The sequence below is a fragment of the Bombina bombina genome, chromosome 6 (genome assembly GCF_027579735.1).
Source record: "Bombina bombina isolate aBomBom1 chromosome 6, aBomBom1.pri, whole genome shotgun sequence".
Classification (NCBI taxonomy): Eukaryota; Metazoa; Chordata; class Amphibia; order Anura; family Bombinatoridae; genus Bombina; species Bombina bombina.
The window spans coordinates 664,738,990-664,759,545 of NC_069504.1; the positions used below are offsets into that span (position 1 = coordinate 664,738,990).

Consider the following 20,556-nt stretch of genomic DNA (forward strand, 5'->3'; position numbering starts at 1 on the left):
CTTTCTTTTCAGGGAAAGATACTTTTTGGACCAGGCTTAGATGCTATAATTTCCTCAGTTAATTTAAGAAAGGGTGCCTTTCTTCCACAGGACAAGAGGTCTAAGGGAAAGAACAGATCTGTCAGTCGTTTTCACTCTTTTTGCTCCTCAAAAAAATCAAGATTCATCTTCCTCTCAAGACCCTGAGTCTTCCAAGCCTTCTTTGAAGTCAGGTACTCCCGGAAAAAGTCCACCAATTCTAAATCCGTATGAATGTGCCCCTACCAGTACAGATTTATTTCTGCTTTTCTTCATTGTGTTCAGGATTTGGAACTTGGGGTTATAAAACCTGTCCCAGTGTTAGAACAGGGTCATGGTTTTTATTCGAACACTTTTATTGTTCCAAGAAAGGAGGGCACTTTCAGAACTATCCTGGAGTTTCTATTTTCAAAACGAAGAGCATACCAATTATTTTACCTCTAGTTCTACAGGGTTAGTTTTTGTTCACAGTTTTTGTCCCAGATTTCAGCCCTTTCTGTTGTTTTATCACAGGAAAATAGCCAAGCTTCCAGATGTTCAAGCTTCCATTCAGGCTTTAGTTAGAATATTTTCTGTAATGAAACAAGTCTCTCCTCCGTGGAATTTAAATCTGGTTTTAATTGTCTTGCAAGCTCTTCCTTTTGAGCCCATGCATAATATTAACATTCAGCTTATTTCATGGAAGGTATTATTTCTTAAAGCAATAACTTCTGCCAGGAGAGTTTCTGAACTCTCTGCTTTCTCCTGTGAGTCTCCTTACGTTATTTGTTTACCAAGATAAGACTGTACTGAGACCTCTGTATTGCTTTCTTCCTAAAATAGTGATATCTGAAAACATCAGGAGATTGTAGATCGTTCCTTATGTCCAAATCCTAAAAAATTTTAATAAGAGACTTTTACATATCTACATATAGTTAGAGCTTTAAAGTTTAATTTATATGGTGCAAAATATTTTAGACAAAGTTCTAATTTGTCAGTTTTTCGGGTCCTCATAAGGGACAAAAGGCTACAGCTGTCACTCTAGCTTCTTGGCTAAAACAGATAATTCACAAAGCTTGCTTGTTGTCCCCTAAACGTATTACATCCCATTTCACTAGATCAGTTTCTGCTTCTTTTGCCTTTAGGAACAAGGCTTCTGTTTTGAGGAAAAATCAACCTAAATATATTTCTTTCATGATTATGTCCCTTCAAAGTCTATTTCTCAACTCTGTATATTTATTTTATATCACTTTTGCTGTGAACAATGGGCAAGTTATTCTTGCAGACACAAATTCACAGTTTTGAGAATGACACAACCAATAATGATAATTTTTTTTAACTTTTATTTATTATTATTTATTTCATTATTTATTTTTATCCACCTTGGTGTTCATTAATTATCACATGTGGGATGTACTTCCCTGTCTACCTCCTGGTGGACAGTAAACATATCTTAAATGTGATGATTTGTGGACTCTTACCATCATGAAAGAAAACAAATTATCAGGTAAGCAAAATTATGTTTTTATGGGTATTTTTGCATTGCATGTATACTTTGTATGATATTACAGGGATGCATTCCTTAGTTTTTTTGTGTGTGTCTACACCAGGGTGGATAAAAATAATTGTATTTGTTTTTCTAAACCAATTTTTTTTATTCAGATTTTTTAAATTAAATCAGATTTTTTTTTTTTTAAATTTAAATAGTATTTTTTAAATAAGTTTTTTGAGGAAAAATATATTTAAAGATGGTTGTATTTAAGATACATTATAATATAAAGGTTATTCATCCTGAAATATAGATTCATTTTTAATTATATAGCAAGATGCTGTATATTCATGGCTGTAATGTTCAATATTTTTTGATAAATGAATTCCATTAATCCTTTCACGTTATGCTCTCCCAAAGGTTTCTGTAAAATTATTTCGGGCAATTTTTCTATCTTGCAGATATCACATATTATTGGTTGTGTCTTTCTCAAAACTGTGAATTTGTGTATGCAAGAATAACATGCCCATTATTCACAGCAAAAATAATATAAAATAAATATACAAAGTTGAGAAATAGACCTTGAAGGGACATAATCATGAAAGAAAATGTTTGGGTATCAGAGCATGTAATTTTCTGATTTCAGATTTACTTCTATTATCAAATATGCTTAATTTATCTAGCCTAGCTGAACACTTTGAGTGAGATAGTGACATGCTGCTAGCTCACCGTAGTGCATTGCTTCTGAGACTAACTGTATGCTTTTCAACAATGGATACCAAAAGAACAAAGCAAATAAGATAAGATTGTTACATTGGAAAACTGTTAAAAATTGCATGTCCTTTCTGAATCATGTAACTTTAATTTTGCGTTTACTGTCCCTGTAATGCCATTGCTCCCCTGCAAATCTATGTACACAAAATCAACACATACTAAGTTTCAAGAAGTTTACTGAATAGAAGATTATTTAGAGTGGGAATAGATCTGCACAAGGATCCCAGTGTGAGGAGGGAGGGCCATGCATTAAAAATTAAATATAATGTGTTGCAATAGTAAGTACAGCCGACAGAGCTCCTCCAGCAAAGGAAAATCGTGAGGACACTGAGATTAGAGAGAGGTCTTGGGCTTTGGTCCCTATGACGACTTGGATTATGCCTTCCTGCCCGATAACGGATGAAGCTAACAGCGAGCAACTGTTCAATTTATCTCAGAGGCATGGCGAAGTAGAGGCCTACCAGAGGAGGATGCGGTATGGCCGAGTCTCCGACACCAAGCTACATCATGAAGGCTTTGATGACCTGAAGCGACCTATTGTGCCACTCTCCCCACTCCAATGATGTGGGTGGGCAGCGAGGTATGCTTTGGCAGTGGGGGGCTATTGCTCGAGAGAAAATCCCTGACTCAGACGATGATCCATGCTACAAAGCTGATTTTACCGGTCCGGTCAGCAGTTTAAGTACTTTCATCATGCCACACTTGTCCCCTAGGTCCGTAGTGGGCTAGTTCTTCAATCCAGAGTTAAGGCTTAGTAAGCTCAGTATTGCCTTGGGGATGAACATAAAACTTTCCAGGGTAATTATTAACCCCGCTGTACATAGAGCTGTACTGACCAAGATATGTGACCTTCTATATCTAGATAACCCTTGAGTTATTAGTCTAGCTGCCTTTAAAGTCATATACATGCCAAGAAGAAGCTATGATACGCTATATAATATGTTTGTATTCCACAATTCTTTCTCTGGAGGGTTAAAGAGTTAAGTTCCTATTTTTAAGAGTAAGTTTTAATAACATTAGTTTATATATTTGTATGTATACTGCCATGTATGTTAATCTTAGTACATATCTCTTCTTTACACTTATGTACAGTCACTAACTGGTTTTCACACTCAGCTCAGATTGTGACAAATATGAGATGTGGTTGAGCTGTATAGAGCTGCTAGCCAGTATATAGGAGTTCATTATAATTGTACAGGTCTCCAGAGTCAATTTTATTGCGACATGTCTCAATATCCTAGATACTCCTGTTACTAGTATTGATATGCATTATAGATATAATTAATAGAGTTCTGGAGGTCCACATATGGCCTCATATTATTATTTATTTACAGACGCATAGATCATATATATATACAAGCAAATATATAACAATGTCCTATACATTCAGTTCACAGAGTTAAAAATATAAAAATAGAGGTTTTCCTTAGGAACTCAAGAGTAGTCCCCTAGTGAACATGATAACCCTCTGAATTTTTGTATATATAGTAATACTAAGAGGTCCAAAAGAGTCCTCATGTGATTAGTAGAGGGTTTATATCAGTAGCAAGACATACGGTATATTACATTCTCCACTATTGTCAGTTACACACAACCTGTTTATTTTGTATAGATGTATTCACAATATGTCTGAAAGTAATTTTGTTGTCTAATTTTTTCTGACATGCCTATTGTATATGTCTTGATTTATACCTCAATAAAAAGTTTGGAAATTTTTTTTTTTATTGTTTTAGTTAAATAAACCTATTTTAATTGTTATTATTTAGGTAATAGTTATTTTTCTTTAGTTGAATAATACTATTTAAATTGTTATCATTACGGTAATAATTTTTTTTTTCCAATAAAGCACAGCTGAAAAGTTGAATGATTAACCTATTAAACTGGATATAGTTCACCTCCAAATAATTTCATTTATTCCAATGATCTATCTTAACATGTATGCAGGTATATATATATATATATATATATATATATATATATATATATATATATATATACATCTCAATAATTATAACATTACAACTTTTCATCTATTTTTTTCCTTAGAGTGCTCTAAGTGGCTTATTTGCAGATTCTTTCTTCGATCAGCAGCAGCCTACAAGGCAGGGAAAGTATCTATGGCAGCAGGTTAGTAGTGTTTATATTTTAATATGTTTATATGTTTAATATTATTCTAATTCTTGCTCTTTCCATATAGAAATAATATTTTATAATTAAAGGGACATTAAACACTAAGGGCTAGATTACAAATAATATGCATAACGCGCTTTACATCTAACGGTGTGTCGGGTTTGCGCACATGCAGAATTACTAATCTTTATGTGCTTTCTTGAAATATTATTAAATATAAATCTTGATTATTAAAAATGATCATACATACTGTAATTATATATATTCTATGGATTATTTCAAATTTTTAAGATTACTAATTCTTAACCCGTTCTAACCCGACACCGCATTAGACATAAAGTGCGAAACCTGAAGCATATTCCGCATATTTTACATCATTATGTTCTATTTTTCTACATTTATATATCCGATAATGTAAAGTAGGTATTTAAACCTATATATCTATATACAGGTAGCCCTCAGTTTACGCCGGGGTTAGGTTCCAGAAGGAATGGTTGTAAATGAAACCATTGTAAATTGAAACCCAGTTTATAATGTAAGTCATTGGGAAGTGAGGGAGATAGGTTCCAGGCCCCTCTCAAAATTGTCATAAGTAACACCTAATACATTATTTTTTAAAGCTTTGAAATGAAGACTTTAAATGCTAAACAGCATTATAAACCTAATAAAACAATCACACAACACAGACTTCACTTGAATTTTTCTGCAAACAGTTCTTTCTATGCATTCCAATCTGGACTGATTTATAGACAGGAAGATCTTGTTCCTTTGAAATCTGCTTGTAAGCTCAGGTCTGGTTAACCTGATTAATTTCAGCTTGCTTGGCTTTTCTGCAACACAAGCGGACAGCTCCATCTACTGGCTATTTTAATAAATGCACTGCTTCTCAATGCTTTTCAGTAGCAGTCACATGACTAGGAAAAAAGGTTGTTATTCTGAAACGGTGTAAATTGAACCGTTGTAAAACGAGGGCCACCTGTGTATGTATATATATATATATATTTATCTATAGGAATAGATATACAGGTATAGGTATGAATGTATGTGTGTGTGTGTATATATATATATATATATATATATATATATATATATATATATATATATATATATATACACACATACATACATACAATAAAAATAACATTGTCCTGTATGTGAAGAACATTTGAATGTTAAATATGTATTGTAAATATACAGTAATACATGTATATATACAATATAGCCATTTGCAGTCAAACACCTTGTCCTATACCATATACCTTTGTGTCCTTTTTAACTTTTTTTCATATCTCTATGAATAATTTTTATCAGATAGTGTTTATATGAATTTAACTGTAATTTTCAATGTATTTATGTTGTGTTTAGTGCATATTTTTTTAATACACTACTGTTTTCAGTCGTGTTAATCTGACAAGCATAAAATGTGATAGCGCTCTTTCATCTTGTAATATGAGCGTATTTACTTTCAACTTTTAATACGAGCCCTATTTCCATCGCTTGCAAAAAGCTGAAATTGATCACGTGCAACATTTAATACGAGTCCTAAATACATTTTCTAAGACTTATATTGAGGTTATGCTCTGCCTTCCTCTAGTCATGGGTGCCGCTATGCTGAAATATAACTTTTGTTGCATTACATTGCTTTAGATACCTCAAATGTAACATAGGTTCCAAAATGGCAGCACGCATAATTAGAGGAAGGTACATTAAATGTATTTAGTGTTTAATGCCCCTGTAAGATTTTTTTTAGTCTTTCTATTGTTCATTGTTACCATTAAGAAATCATAATTTGCAGTTGGTTTATTCAAAATTAATTCTGATCAAAATAAAGAAGTCCAGTGATAAGGGTTTACTAATTAAACTACCTCAATATAATTTGTTTACATTTGTTTATATATATGTGTATATATATGTATATATATAAATACACACTCCTTAGTTAGGATTTGAATGGCAAAGAAAAAGGGTGCTTGTGTCATTCAGCTCTTTTCAGAGACGGATTTATTCATGTTAAAGTTCAACACACTAAGATCCGTGCAAATCCATATCTTAGTGTGTTGCAGCTTCAAAAGAATAAATTTCGGCTACGAAAAGAGCCAAATGCCTAACAAAGAATCCAAATGCACACATCTAATACATACATACATCTTATAGTGTTCATATGTTTTAATTTTTTATTGGTTATGAAAAATGTATATTCCCTGTGGACATAGGGAACATCAACGTACCCTCTTGCATCACGTGTCTTAATGTGATCTACATAGGAGCCACTTTTATGCTGTAGTTAGAAATGCCACCAGAAATGTATGGCTGAAATATGTTCCTTGTTTGTTTTCCTGCTGAAGGGAAATACCTTGCATTTAGGAGATGTCCTTTTGAAAATGTTTAGAATTCTTATTTCCTTTTTAATATAAGGAGAGTCCACGGCTTAATTCCTTACTGTTGGGGAAATACTGAACCTGGCCACCAGGAGGAGGCAAAGACACCCCAGCCAAAGGCTTAAATACCTCTCCCACTTCCCCTATCCCCCAGTCATTCTTTGCCTTTCGTCACAGGAGGATGGCAGAGAAGTGTCAGAAGATTTCGGAGTTGTTCCTCAGGAGGGATATATGTCCTTCAATATGGGACTGGAGTTTTAAGTAGTCTTGTCAGTTTTTCAGTCAGAGCATTGACGAAAGTTAGAGTCTGGAGATGCAGGGAGAGTCTTCCTGCGAACCCATCCAGACTGCCTGCTAACAGCTCCTTAAGCAATCAGTGTTGATGAGTTTCACTGTCTGCTTTTTCTTCACTCAAGTCCATGTCAGGAGCGATGCTACAAGACTGTCACACTTGAGAGGCTGTGTTTCTGTTCCACAGCACGGATTCTGGTAAGATCGTTTCAATTTTTACATATGTTGAAAACGCTGAAGACAGGGTCATTGTGTGACTCCTTTTTTTTTAATAAAATCTGGGGTTAATATCTCCTGAGGGAGGTTATTGAACAGTGGGGATTAATCAAATGTGATACTTTGATTTTATGCTTCTTTATGTGTGATATTTATTGGACTCATAGACTGTTTGTTATGCAGTATTGGAACACACAGGTTTTTACTTTCACTTTGAACGCTGCGCAGCTTGTAGCTTGGCAAGCTTTTTCTCATAGCAGGGGCGGTCCTTCCTTGCACACCACGTGACCGGGTGTGGTCACACTTTCGTTTTCTCTTTCCTGACCGAGCTAGCTGTCAAAGAAGACGTTTGCTTCTCTGTTTGCCTGGGTATAGGAGGTGGTGAGTGCCCCAGTCATTGGGAGTATAAAGGTGCCGTTTTTGTGAGAAATAAAAAGATCATTTATTCTGTGTCCTACTGTTACTAGCGCAAGCTATGGAGGATTCTGATATGCTTGAGGGTACTCCCTCTATTCCTAATAGTAATATATGTCTATATTGTGAGGAGGCCTATGCATCAACAAGGCTATTATATCTAAGAAGTTAAACCTCTTTAGTACTACTGAGCCGTCCACCTCTGAGGACTCGCCGTCCCGTGAGGTGCATACCCTTCAGTCATCTCCCATGCAGCTTCCCGTAGCACGCCTGATCCTCTGTCTGAAGGGAGCCTTTTACCATCAGACTTTACCGCACAGTTAAAGACTGAGGTTCTTAGTGCTTTACCTCGCCCTGCCAAGCGCAAGCGAAAGGTTAAACATTGCTTTCCAGTGATTTATTAGATTTGTCTATTTTTCAAGTATCCAAGTCTTCAGAGGGTGAACTTTCTGGATCGGAGTCTGCTACCTCTAGGCCTCCGGCTGCGGAGGAGCCAGCAAGTTGACCAAGTTGCCTGATGAAACTTTGATCCCTTTGGCTGGGGTGTCTTTGCCTCCTCCTGGTGACCAGGTTCAGTTTTTCCCAACAGTAATGAATGAAGCCGTGGACTCTCCTTATACAGAAGGAAATTAAATTATCGGGTAAGCATAATTTATGTTTTTCAAAAGATCCAAATGGGCCGGAATATTTCGCCAAAGTGGGCGTGTATCCCATTTAACAAGTTGAATTGTTTTAAATTCCCATTCAAAGTTAACTTTCTCTGATAGCGTTATGAAAGCACATGTATGTGTAGAAGACAATTACTAATTCTATTCTTTTTATATTCAGATTGCAGAAGAGAAATGGCATTCCCTTGTGTGTGCCAAATAGATGTTTAACAATGATTATGTGATATATTACACATAATTAGTGAGCTCCTTTAGTGAAAAGCCAATGATACCTTCATATTTTGATATGTATTGCAGCCATTATTTCAGTTAGTTCATGGTTGCACTAACAGAAAATGTTACCAGCCTGGTGGCATTGTAAATCAGCCGGGTGGGGGCAGTGTAATGCTTTTTAATATTATAAAATATTCTGCTATCCAAAATTACAAAGTAATTGTATAATTTAACATAAATGTTTTAATGATAATTTATGGGGGGGGGGGAGAAAATATGTAATTTTAGCTTAATATTGGCTAACACTATTTCCATCTAAAGGGAAGGAGAGTCCACAGCTTCATTCAAGACTATTGGGAATTAAGAACCTTGCCACCAGGAGGAGGCAAAGACACCCCAGCCAAAGGTTTTCAATACCTCCCCCACTTCCCTCATCCCCCAGTCATTCTTTGCCTTTCATCACAGGAGGATGGCAGAGGACTGCCAGAGTTTCATAGTAGTCTCTTATGGAGGGTAGTACTCTTTGCAGTGGGACTGGAATTTTAAGTAGTCCTGTCAGCCTCTCCTGGGCGAAAGTTAGAGTCCAGAGATGCAGGGAGAGTCTTTCTGCGAAACCATCACGACTCATATTGACAGCTCCATAAGCAATCGGCGTTGACGAGTTTCGCTGCCTGCTTTCTTCACTCAAGACCATGTCAGGAGCGAGGCTACTAACCTGTCACACTTGAAGGGCCGTGTTCCTGTTCCATGGCGTAGTTTCTGGTAAGATTGTTTTTTGTTTTTTAAAATAATGATAACATAGAAGACAGGGTCACAGTGTGGCGCATTTTTATCTTTACAGAATCAAGGGTTAATATTCCTGGAAAGGGGATTATTGAACAGGGGGTTTATACATGATATTGTTTATTGTGTCATTGCTGCGTTATGTGCGAGATGAGGCTCTGGCATTGTCTGGAACTTTCAGGTTACTTGCGGAAATTTGCTCGGCCATTTTTTGGCGTGTTTTTCCGTAATGCAGGGGCGGTCCTGCCAGGCATTCCATGTGACTGGGTGGGGCTATCTATCCTTCCTGTTGATCTGTTGCACAGGAGAAGTAACTGTTTTTGTAGTCCGGGTCCTAGGAGGTGGTGAGTGTCCCGGCCATTGGAGGTATAAAGGTGCCTTTTTTTAATAAATAAAGTTAGTCTAACCAGGCGTGCAAGCGATGGAGGACTCTGACGCGTTGGAAGGCTCTGCTTCCTTAATAAAGTCTTATTCCTGTGTTTATTGTGAGGAGGTTTTGGTAGATCAGCCTGCTCAACTATGTTCCACATGCCTTGATAAGGTTACAACATCTAAATGTAAATGGATGTCTAGTACTACTGAGCCATCCACCTCTGAGGGTTCTTCGTCCCGGGAGGTGCATTCCCTACATTCATCTCCGATACTCGTTCGGGAGAGATTCGTTGGCTGTCAGACTTTGCGGACCAACTGGAATCGGCGGTTTTGAAAGTGATCTATGCCTTACCACGTTCTAGCAAGTGTAGGGTTTATCATAGCGGCCCGGCCCATGGTTTGTCCTCGCCCATGGGAGATTCTATACGAGGACGAGGCCCACTTGGACTATTCGGAGGAGGCCCCTTCTGGGTCGGAGTCCGTGTCATCTAAACCTCTGGCGGCGGAGGAGCCTGGTTATAGTTTTAGGATGGAGAATTTGCACTTTCTGCTATGGCAGGTAATTGCTACTCTGGAGGTTCCGGATCCTAAGATACCCGAGGAACCTGCGATTCCTAAGCTTGACAAGGTTTACGAGGACAGGGTAGTACCTAAGTCTTTCCCGGTTCCCGTTAAGATGGCTAATATTATTAAGAACGAATGACGGGCGATTAGGTTCTTCCTTTTGCCCTTCTTCTTCCTTTAAAAAACTTTTCCCCGTTTCGGACTCTCAGCTTGAGCTGTGGGGGACCATCCCTAAGGTGGATGGGGCTATTTCTACGCTCGCGAAGCGGACGACTATTCCCCTCAAGGATAGTTTGTCTGCTGGAGCTGCGACATTTTGGTGTGAATCCCTGTGTGAAATGGTCGAGGGGGAGACATCCATCGACGAGATACAGGAGAAGATTAAGGCGCTGAAGATCGCTAATACTTTCATCTGTGATGCCAATATGCAAATTATTTGCCTGAATGCTAAGGTGTCAGGTTTTTCTGTTTTAGCGCGCAGGGCTCTGTGGCCAAAATCTTGGTCTGCGGACATGACCTCTAAGGTGAGGCTGTTTATTTTATTTATTTCCACGGTTACGGGAGGCAAGGGAGCTTTCCTACCGCAGGATAAGAAGGCTAAGCCTAAAGGATCTACTTTTCGTCCCTTTCGTGTGGACAAGGCCCAGCGCCAACAACCCGCCGCAAAAGCGGACCAGTCCAAGGGATCTTGGAAGCCGGCTCAATCTTGGAACAATTCTAAGCAGAGCAAGAAGCCCACCGAGACTAAATCGGCATGAAGGGGCAGCCCCCGACCGGTCTACGAATCACGTAGGGGCAGATTATCTCTATTCTCAGGCGCATGGTTACAGGACGTTCAGGATCCTTAGGTTCTAAAAGTGGTCTCCCAGGGTTACAGAATAGGGTTCAGATCCCATCCGCCCGAGGGCAAATTTCTCCTGTCAAACCTGTCTTCAAGACCAGAGAAGAGAGAGGCTTTTCTATAGTGTGTGAGAGATCTCGCCTCTCTCAAGGTTGTCGTACCAGTACACCTAGCAGAAAGGCGTCTAGGGTACTATTCCAACCTTTTTGTGGTTCCAAAGAAGGAGGGCACGTTCCGCCCGATTCTGGACCTAAAGTGTTTAAACAAGTTTCTGAGTGTTCCATCGTTCAAAATGGAAACGATCAGATCTATTCTGTCCCTATTTCAAGAGGGACAGTTCATGACGACTATAGACTTGAAGGACGCTTATCTTCATGTGCCAATCCACAGGGACCACTTCAGGTTCCTAAGATTTGCATTTCTGGACCAACACTTCCAGTTTGTGGCCCTTCATTGTGGTCTGGCGACGACCCCGAAAGTCTTCACGAAGGTTCTGGGGGCGTTGCTTCCAGTGGCCAGATGCAGGGCATTGTAGTGGTGCCTTACCTGGACGACATTCTGGTTCAGGCGCCGTCGCTCAGCCTTACAGAGGATCATTTGAGGGCTCTTCTTCTTCTGCTCCAATCTCACAGTTGGAAGATCAACTCAGGAAAGAGTTCCCTAGTTCCCAGCAACAGGGTGGAGTTCCTGGGCACGATAATAGACTCTCTGTCCATGAAGATATTTCTCACAGATCAGCGGCGCAGCAAGCTTGCGTCCAACTGTCTTGCCCTTCAGTCCTCCTCAAGCCCATCGGTGGCTCAATGTATGGAGGTGATAGGTCTCATGGTCTCAAGCATAGATGTCATCCCATTCACCAGGTTCCACCTCAGACTTCTTCAATTGTGCATGTTGAGACAGTGGAACGACGATCATTCAGATCTGTTGCAGCTGATATCCCTGGATGCTCGGACTTGGAACTCCCTCTCATGGTGGATTCGTCCGGAGCAACTGTCCATGGGGACATTCTTCTTGAGACCGTCCTGGGAGATTGTGACCACGGACACCAGTCTGTCAGGATGGGGAGCTGTTTGGGGTGCCAGGATGGCACAAGGAAAGTGGTCCAGGTAGGAGTCTCTCCTTCCGATCAACATCCTAGAACTACGAGCAATCTACAATGCTCTGAAGGCTTGGCCTTCTCTGGGGTCAGTCGGTTTCATCAGATTCCAGACAAACAACATTACCTTGGTGGCTTACATCAACCATCAGGGGGGTACAAGGGGCTCCCTGGCGATGAGGGAGGTGTCTCGGATTCTGGAGTGGGCGGAGTTCCACGACTCCTCGCTCTCAGCTATTCACATTCCGGGTGTGGACAACTGGGATGCGGACTTTCTCAGCAGACAGTCCTTCCATCTGGGGGAATGGTCTCTTTACCCCGAAGTGTTATCGGAGATTTGTCACAGATGGGGAACGCCGGAGATAGATCTCATGGTGTCCAGACTCAATTGCAAGCTACCTCAATACGGGTCGACGTCCAGGGATCCCCAGGCAGAGCTTATAGATGCCTTAGTGATTCCTTTGGGATTCAGCCTAGCTTACATGTTTCCTCCGTTACTACTTCTACCTCACATAGTGGCATGCATCAAACAGGAGCGGGCCTCGGCCATTCTGATTACTCCTTTGTAGCCGCGGAGGATTTGGTTTGCGGATCTGGTGGGTATATCATCCTCTCCGCAGTGGAGGTTACCCTGTCGCAGGGATCTGCTGTCACAGGTCCCTTTTCAGCATCAAAATCTAGATTCTCTGAGGCTGACTGCGTGGAGATTGAATGCCTAGTCTTAGTTAAGAGAGGCTTTTCTGAAAGTGTGATTGATACTCTAATTCAGGCAAGGAAGCCAGTAGCTCGTCGCATCTACCATAAGGTGTGGAGGACTTACTTGCCCTGGTGTGAGAAGCATGGATATCCTTGGCAAAAGGTGAAGGAATCCAGGATTCTGTCCTTTCTCAAGGATGGTTTGAAGAAGGGTCTTGCCGCTAGTTCCTTAAAGGGACAGATTCCGGCATTATCAGTCTTGTTGCATAGGAGACTTGCCGAGCTCCCTGACATAAAATCTTTTGTTCAGGCTCTGTCTAGAATCAGACCTGTCTTTAGGCAGTCGGCTCCACTTTGGAGCTTAAACTTAGTCCTTAAGGTTTTGCAGAGGGTTCCCATAGATATTAAGGTTCTGTCCTGGAAGGTTCTATTCCTGTTGGCTATTGCATCGGCACGCAGAGTATCTGAGCTAGCTGCCTTGCAATGTGACCCTCCTTATCTGGTGTTTCATGGGGATAAGGTGGTACTGCACACTGGGTTGGTGTTTCTCCCCAAGGTGGTGTCTAACCGTAACATCAATCAGGAAATAATTGTTCCTTCTTTGTGTCCTAACCCTTTTTCTTCAAAGGAGAGGTTACTTCATAAACTGGATGTGGTTCGTGCCTTGAAGTTTTATCTTCAGGCTACCAAGGATTTCAGACAGTCTTAATCTCTTTTTGTGGTGTATTTTGGGAAGCTCAAGGGGCAAAGGGCCTCTGCTACTTCTTTGTCTTTTTGGTTGAGGAGCTTGATTCGCTTGGCTTATGAGACAGCGGGACATAAGTCTCCTCAGAGGATCACGGCTCATTCAACTAGAACTGTGGCTTTGTCTTGGGCCTTCAAGAATGAGGCCCCTATGGAGCAAATTTGTAAGGCGGCTACCTGATCCTCCTTACGCACTTTTACAAAGTTTTACAAATTTTATGTTTTTGTCTCTGCTGAAGCTGTTTTTGGGAGAAAGGTTTTGCAGGCTGTGGTGCCCTCAGATTACGGTCCGCCTTTTACCCTCCCGGTTTCATTCAGAGTCCTCTAGAGCTTGGGTATATGTTCCCAATAGTAATGAATGAAGCCGTGCACTCTCCTCCCCTTTAGATGGAAAACATAAATTTATGCTTACCTGATAATTTCATTTCCATCGAGGGGAGGAGAGTCCACAGCTCCCGCCCGTATCTCCGTTGGGCGGCCCTAAATTTATTCATCTTCTGGCACCTTTTTTACCCTTATATTTCTCCTACTGTTCCTGGTTCCCTCGGCAGAATGACTGGGGGATGAGGGAAGTGGGGGAGGTATTTAAGCCTTTGGTTGGGGTGTCTTTACCTCCTCCTGGTAGACAGGTTCTTAATTCCCAATAGTAATGAATGAAGCCCTGGACTCTCCTACCCTCAATGGAAATGAAATGATCAGGTAAGCATAATTTATATTTTCTGTTTGGTTGGTAAAATCAGCTGGGTGGTGCACCCATTATAAAGGTCCTGGGGAGAACACTGGTAAGGTAAACTTCAATTAGCCATTGAGTACACTTCTGCCAGGGAAATGTTAAAAGTTGGTTTATGTATACTTTAAACCCAGAACTTCCATTTTATTCTTAAATAAAGGGTTTTACTGCTTTCATTAATGCTTTAATATATTTCTGTCTTACAGTGTCAGTGGAATGTGATTTGCTCAATAAAGCTAACCTGATTTGTCATCCAATGTCTCTAGGAACAATATGATATGTTTGGAAGTCCAAGCAGCTCCCTTCCAAATAGCAATGCCTTCTTCGATCCTAACATGAATCTTCAGTACTCTCAAGCATCACTAATGGGATTAGGAGGCAGCCACGGAAATTTACAGGATCCTTTCCAGCTGCGACCAAATTATTTGTACTCCAATTGTGGAGGAAGTGTCCCAAACATTATCCTGACAGGTCAGTCTGAACTTTTTATGTGATATAAGTTTTAGGAAGCTAATGGTTAAAAGAACATAAAAGTAATATTTGTGTATATTCATCAGAAAATAACCTTTACATTTTAAAAAAATTGCATACTAAATAAATGTTTTAATAGCATTTAAAACTATTTTTCTTTCTTAAGACACGGTGAGTCCACTGAATCATCAATTACTGTTGGGAATACCACTCCTGGCCAGCAGCCAGAGGAGGCAAAGAGCACCACAGCAAAGCTGTTAAGTATCACTTCCCTTCCCACAACCCCCAGTCATTCTTTTTGCCTCTAGTACATGGAGGAGGTGAATTTTTAGTGTCTGAAGAAATTGAATTTATTTCACTGCAATCAAGAGTTTATTTTGAAAGCAGAGTAGGATTACTCTGATCTTTCCCCTTTTCAAGGATTGGGTGTAGCCGTACTCCACGTCAGGTTCTTCAGCAGGGCAGTGGTGGCTTTAAAGCAGTTAGGAACTTGTAAGGTGGGCCTTGCTGCGTTTTCCTAACACTGTGCTGCCCTAGTATAGAAAGCATGAGTAGGTTTACTCTGGCCTTTCTTTTCTACACAGGTCTCTGTGAGGAGCTGCGTCCTCTCATACTGGGTGTTCTGTCCTCCTGCATGACGGCTAGGTGCAGGTAAGTGCGTTGGTCTTCTATGTCTGGGGGACTTTCATTTAAAGGGACATTATGCACTCATTTTTTCTTTGCATAAATGTTTTGTAGATGATCTATTTATAAAGCCCATAAAGTTTTTATTTTTTTATTTTTTAAATGCATAGTTTTGCTTATGTTTAAATAACATTGCTCTGATTTTCAGACTCCTAACCAAGCCCCAAAGTTTTATGTGAATACCGTCAGCTACCTTCTCCAGCTTGCTCCTGTTTGTGTTAAGGGTCTTTTCATATGCAAAAGAAGGGGAAGGGGGAACGTCTTATTTCCCACTTGCAGTGGGCTTTTCAACAGAGCTAAACTGAGAGCTTCTAAGTAAGTTTTTAAGCAGTTTTATACTGGATTTTTATATCAGTATCTGTGCATCTTGTTCTTTATACTAGTGTCTATTATATGCAGTTATATGAAAATGAGTGTATACTGTCCCTTTAAGGGTATTAGCTGCAACAATATTTGTGACTTTTATAACCTTTACTGGGATATTTCAGGCAGAATGCAGGCACTGTGGGACAGACCGTCGGATCGGAGTAGCGTTGGGCTTGGTCTGTAATCAGAGAGCTCTGGTCAGAGAAGGGGTTGATATATAGGAGTCCTTACCACATTCTTTAGTAATTAAAGGAATGTTTTAGAGTTTTTAAATTGCTGGTTTATGTGAAACAAATTGTACACTGCATTTCCTGTGTATGCTATAGAATATATTATGAGTATTCTATAGGGTTAGTACCTCTGTAAATAGGGGTAGACATCCTGGATGGGGAGTCTATTCCAGGCTAGAAGTGTGCTTCCACCTTAAGCAAGTGTTTGTTCTTAAAGCGATAGTCCCTTTATTGTTTTTGGATTGAATAGATTTTTATTTATTGGGTACTTGTAAAGCGCAGCTTATCACCCGTAAGGGTCTCAAGGCGCTGCTCATTTTATCAACCTCAGAAGGATGAAAGTCTGAGTGGACCTCGCCGGGGATCGAACCTGCAACCCTTGAGTTGCTACAGAGCTCAGCCACAGTGCCTTAGCATGCTGAGCTTTCCATCCGGCTGTACCTTAGGAACAAATTTCTTTCATGTAATTAACAAGAGTCCATGAGCTAGTGACGTATGGGATATACATTCCTACCAGGAGGGGCAAAGTTTCCCAAACCTTAAAATGCCTATAAATACACCCCTCACCACACCCACAAATCAGTTTTTACAAACTTTGCCTCCAAGGGAGGTGGTGAAGTAAGTTTGTGCTAGATTCTACGTTGATATGCGCTCCGCAGCAAGTTGGAGCCCGGTTTTCCTCTCAGCGTGCAGTGAATGTCAGAGGGATGTGAGGAGAGTATTGCCTATTGAATGCAGTGATCTCCTTCTACGGGGTCTATTTCATAAGGTTCTCTGTTATCGGTCGTAGAGATTCATCTCTTACCTCCCTTTTCAGATCGACGATATACTCTTATATTTACCATTTCCTCTACTGATTCTCGTTTCAGTACTGGTTTGGCTTTCTACAAACATGTAGATGAGTGTCCTGGGGTAAGTAAGTCTTATTTTCTGTGACACTCTAAGCTATGGTTGGGCACTTTATTTATAAAGTTCTAAATATATGTATTCAAACATTTATTTGCCTTGACTCAGAATGTTCAACTTTCCTTATTTCCAGACAGTCAGTTTCATATTTGGGATTATGCTTTAAATTATCATATTTTTTCTTACCTCAAAAATTTGACTTTTTTCCCTGTGGGCTGTTAGGCTCGCGGGGGCTGAAAATGCTTCATTTTATTGCGTCATTCTTGGCGCGGACTTTTTTGGCGCAAAAATTCTTTTCCGTTTCCGGCGTCATTCGTGTCGCCGGAAGTTGCGTCATTTTTGACGTTATTTTGCGCCAAAAATGTCGGCGTTCCGGATGTGGCGTCATTTTTGGCGCCAAAAGCATTTAGGCGCCAAAAAATATGGGCGTCGCTTTTGTCTCCACATTATTTCAGTCTCATTTTTCATTTGCTTCTGGTTGCTAGAAGCTTGATGTTTGGCATTTTTTTCCCATTCCTGAAACTGTCTTATAAGGAATTTGATCTATTTTGCTTTATATGTTGTTTTTTCTCTTACATATTGCAAGATGTCTCACGTTGCATCTGAGCCAGAAGATACTACAGGAAAACCACTGCCTGCTGGATCTACCAAAGCTAAGTGTATCTGCTGTAAACTTTTGGTAGCTATTCCTCCAGCTGTTGTTTGTAATAATTGTCATGACAAACTTGTTAAAGCAGATAATATTTCCTTTAGTGATGTACCATTGCCTGTTGCAGTTCCCTCAACATCTAAGGTGCAGAATGTTCCTGATAACATAAGAGATTTTGTTTCTGAATCCATAAAGAAGGCTTTGTCTGTTATTTCTCCTTCTAGTAAACGTAAAAAGTCTTTTAAATCTTCTCTCTCTACAGATGAATTTTTAAATGAACACCATCATTCTGATTCTTTGGACTCTTCTGGTTCAGAGGATTCTGTCTCAGAGATTGATGCTGATAAATCTTCATATTTATTTAAGATGGAATTTATTCGCTCTTTACTTAAAGAAGTATTAATTGCTTTAGAAATAGAGGATTCTAGTCCTCTTGATACTAATTCTATACGTTTGGATAAGGTTTTTAAAGCTCCTGCGGTTATTCCAGAAGTCTTTCCTGTTCCTAATGCTATTTCTGCAGTAATTGCTAAGGAATGGGATAAATTGGGTAATTCATTTACTCCTTCTAAACGTTTTAAGCAATTATATCCTGTTCCGCCTGACAGGTTAGAATTTTGGGACAAAATCCCTAAAGTTGATGGGGCTATTTCTACCCTTGCTAAACGTACTACCATTCCTACGTCAGATGGTACCTCGTTTAAGGATCCTTTAGATAGAAAAATTGAATCTTTTCTAAGAAAAGCTTATCTATGTTCAGGTAATCTTCTTAGACCTGCTATATCATTGGCTGATGTTGCTGCAGCTTCAACTTTTTGGTTGGAAACTCTAGCGCAACAAGTAACAAATCGTGATTCTCATGATATTATTATTCTTCTCCAGCATGCTAATAATTTCATCTGTGATGCCATTTTTGATATTATTAGAGTTGATGTTAGATTTATGTCTCTGGCTATCTTAGCCAGAAGAGCTTTATGGCTTAAGACTTGGAATGCTGATATGGCTTCTAAATCAACTCTACTTTCCATTTCTTTCCAGGGAAACAAATTATTTGGTTCTCAGTTGGATTCTATTATTTCAACTGTTACTGGTGGGAAAGGAACTTTTTTACCACAGGATAAAAAGTCTAAAGGTAAAAACAGGGCTAACAATCGTTTTCGTTCCTTTCGTTTCAACAAAGAACAAAAGTCTGATCCTTCGTCCTCAGGAGCAGTTTCAGTTTGGAAACCATCTCCAGTCTGGAATAAATCCAAGCCTGCTAGAAAGGCAAAGCCTGCTTCTAAGTTCACATGAAGGTACGGCCCTCATTCCAGTTCAGCTGGTAGGGGGCAGGTTACGTTTTTTCAAAGAAATTTGGATCAATTCTGTTCACAATCTTTGGATTCAGAACATTGTTTCAGAAGGGTACAGAATTGGTTTCAAGATGAGACCTCCTGCAAAGAGATTTTTTCTTTCCCATGTCCCAGTAAATCCAGTGAAAGCTCAAGCATTTCTGAATTGTGTTTCAGATCTAGAGTTGGCTGGAGTAATTATGCCAGTTCCAGTTCCGGAACAGGGGATGGGGTTTTATTCAAATCTCTTCATTGTACCAAAGAAGGAGAATTCCTTCAGACCAGTTCTGGATCTAAAATTATTGAATCGTTATGTAAGGATACCAACGTTCAAGATGGTAACTGTAAGGACTATATTGCCTTTTGTTCAGCAAGGGAATTATATGTCCACAATAGATTTACAGGATGCATATCTGCATATTCCGATTCATCCAGATCATTATCAGTTCCTGAGATTCTCTTTTCTAGACAAGCATTACCAATTTGTGGCTCTACCGTTTGGCCTTGCTACAGCTCCAAGAATTTTCACAAAGATTCTCGGTGCCCTTCTGTCTGTAATCAGAGAACAGGGTATTGTGGTATTTCCTTATTTGGACGATATCTTGGTACTTGCTCCGTCTTTACATTTAGCAGAGTCTCATACGAATCGACTTGTGTTGTTTCTTCAAGATCATGGTTGGAGGATCAATTTACCAAAAAGTTCTTTGATTCCTCAAACAAGGGTAACCTTTCTGGGTTTCCAGATAGATTCAGTGTCCATGACTTTGTCTTTAACAGACAAGAGACGTCTAAAATTGATTACAGCCTGTCGAAACCTTCAGTCTCAATCATTCCCTTCGGTAGCCTTATGCATGGAAATTCTAGGTCTTATGACTGCTGCATCGGACGCGATCCCCTTTGCTCGTTTTCACATGCGACCTCTTCAGCTCTGTATGCTGAACCAATGGTGCAGGGATTACACGAAGATATATCAATTAATATCTTTAAAACCGATTGTTCGGCACTCTCTAACGTGGTGGACAGATCACCATCGTTTAATTCAGGGGGCTTCTTTTGTTCTTCCGACCTGGACTGTAATTTCAACAGATGCAAGTCTCACAGGTTGGGGAGCTGTGTGGGGATCTCTGACGGCACAAGGAGTTTGGGAATCTCAGGAGGTGAGATTACCGATCAATATCTTGGAACTCCGTGCAGTTTTCAGAGCTCTTCAGTTTTGGCCTCTTCTGAAGAAAGAATCGTTCATTTGTTTTCAGACAGACAATGTCACAACTGTGGCATACATCAATCATCAAGGAGGGACTCACAGTCCTCTGGCTATGAAAGAAGTATCTCGAATTTTGGTTTGGGCGGAATCCAGCTCCTGTCTAATCTCTGCGGTTCATATCCCAGGTGTAGACAATTGGGAAGCGGATTATCTCAGTCGCCAAACGTTGCATCCGGGCGAATGGTCTCTTCACCCAGAGGTATTTCTTCAGATTGTTCAATTGTGGGGGCTCCCAGAGATAGATCTGATGGCCTCTCAT

The 20,556-nt window shown here is 40.0% G+C and overlaps 1 protein-coding gene across 2 annotated transcripts in view; it reads left to right on the plus strand.

Moving 5' to 3' along the window:
* CRTC3 (CREB regulated transcription coactivator 3) overlaps positions 1 to 20,556 on the plus strand; it is a 668,286-nt gene that overhangs the window by 626,842 nt on the left and 20,888 nt on the right. For both annotated transcript variants that reach the window (XM_053717740.1, XM_053717741.1), the window contains 2 exons: positions 4,307 to 4,387; positions 14,663 to 14,867. In XM_053717740.1, coding sequence (XP_053573715.1) covers positions 4,307 to 4,387; positions 14,663 to 14,867 — 286 coding nt within the window. The remainder of the gene's footprint in view (positions 1 to 4,306; positions 4,388 to 14,662; positions 14,868 to 20,556) is intronic.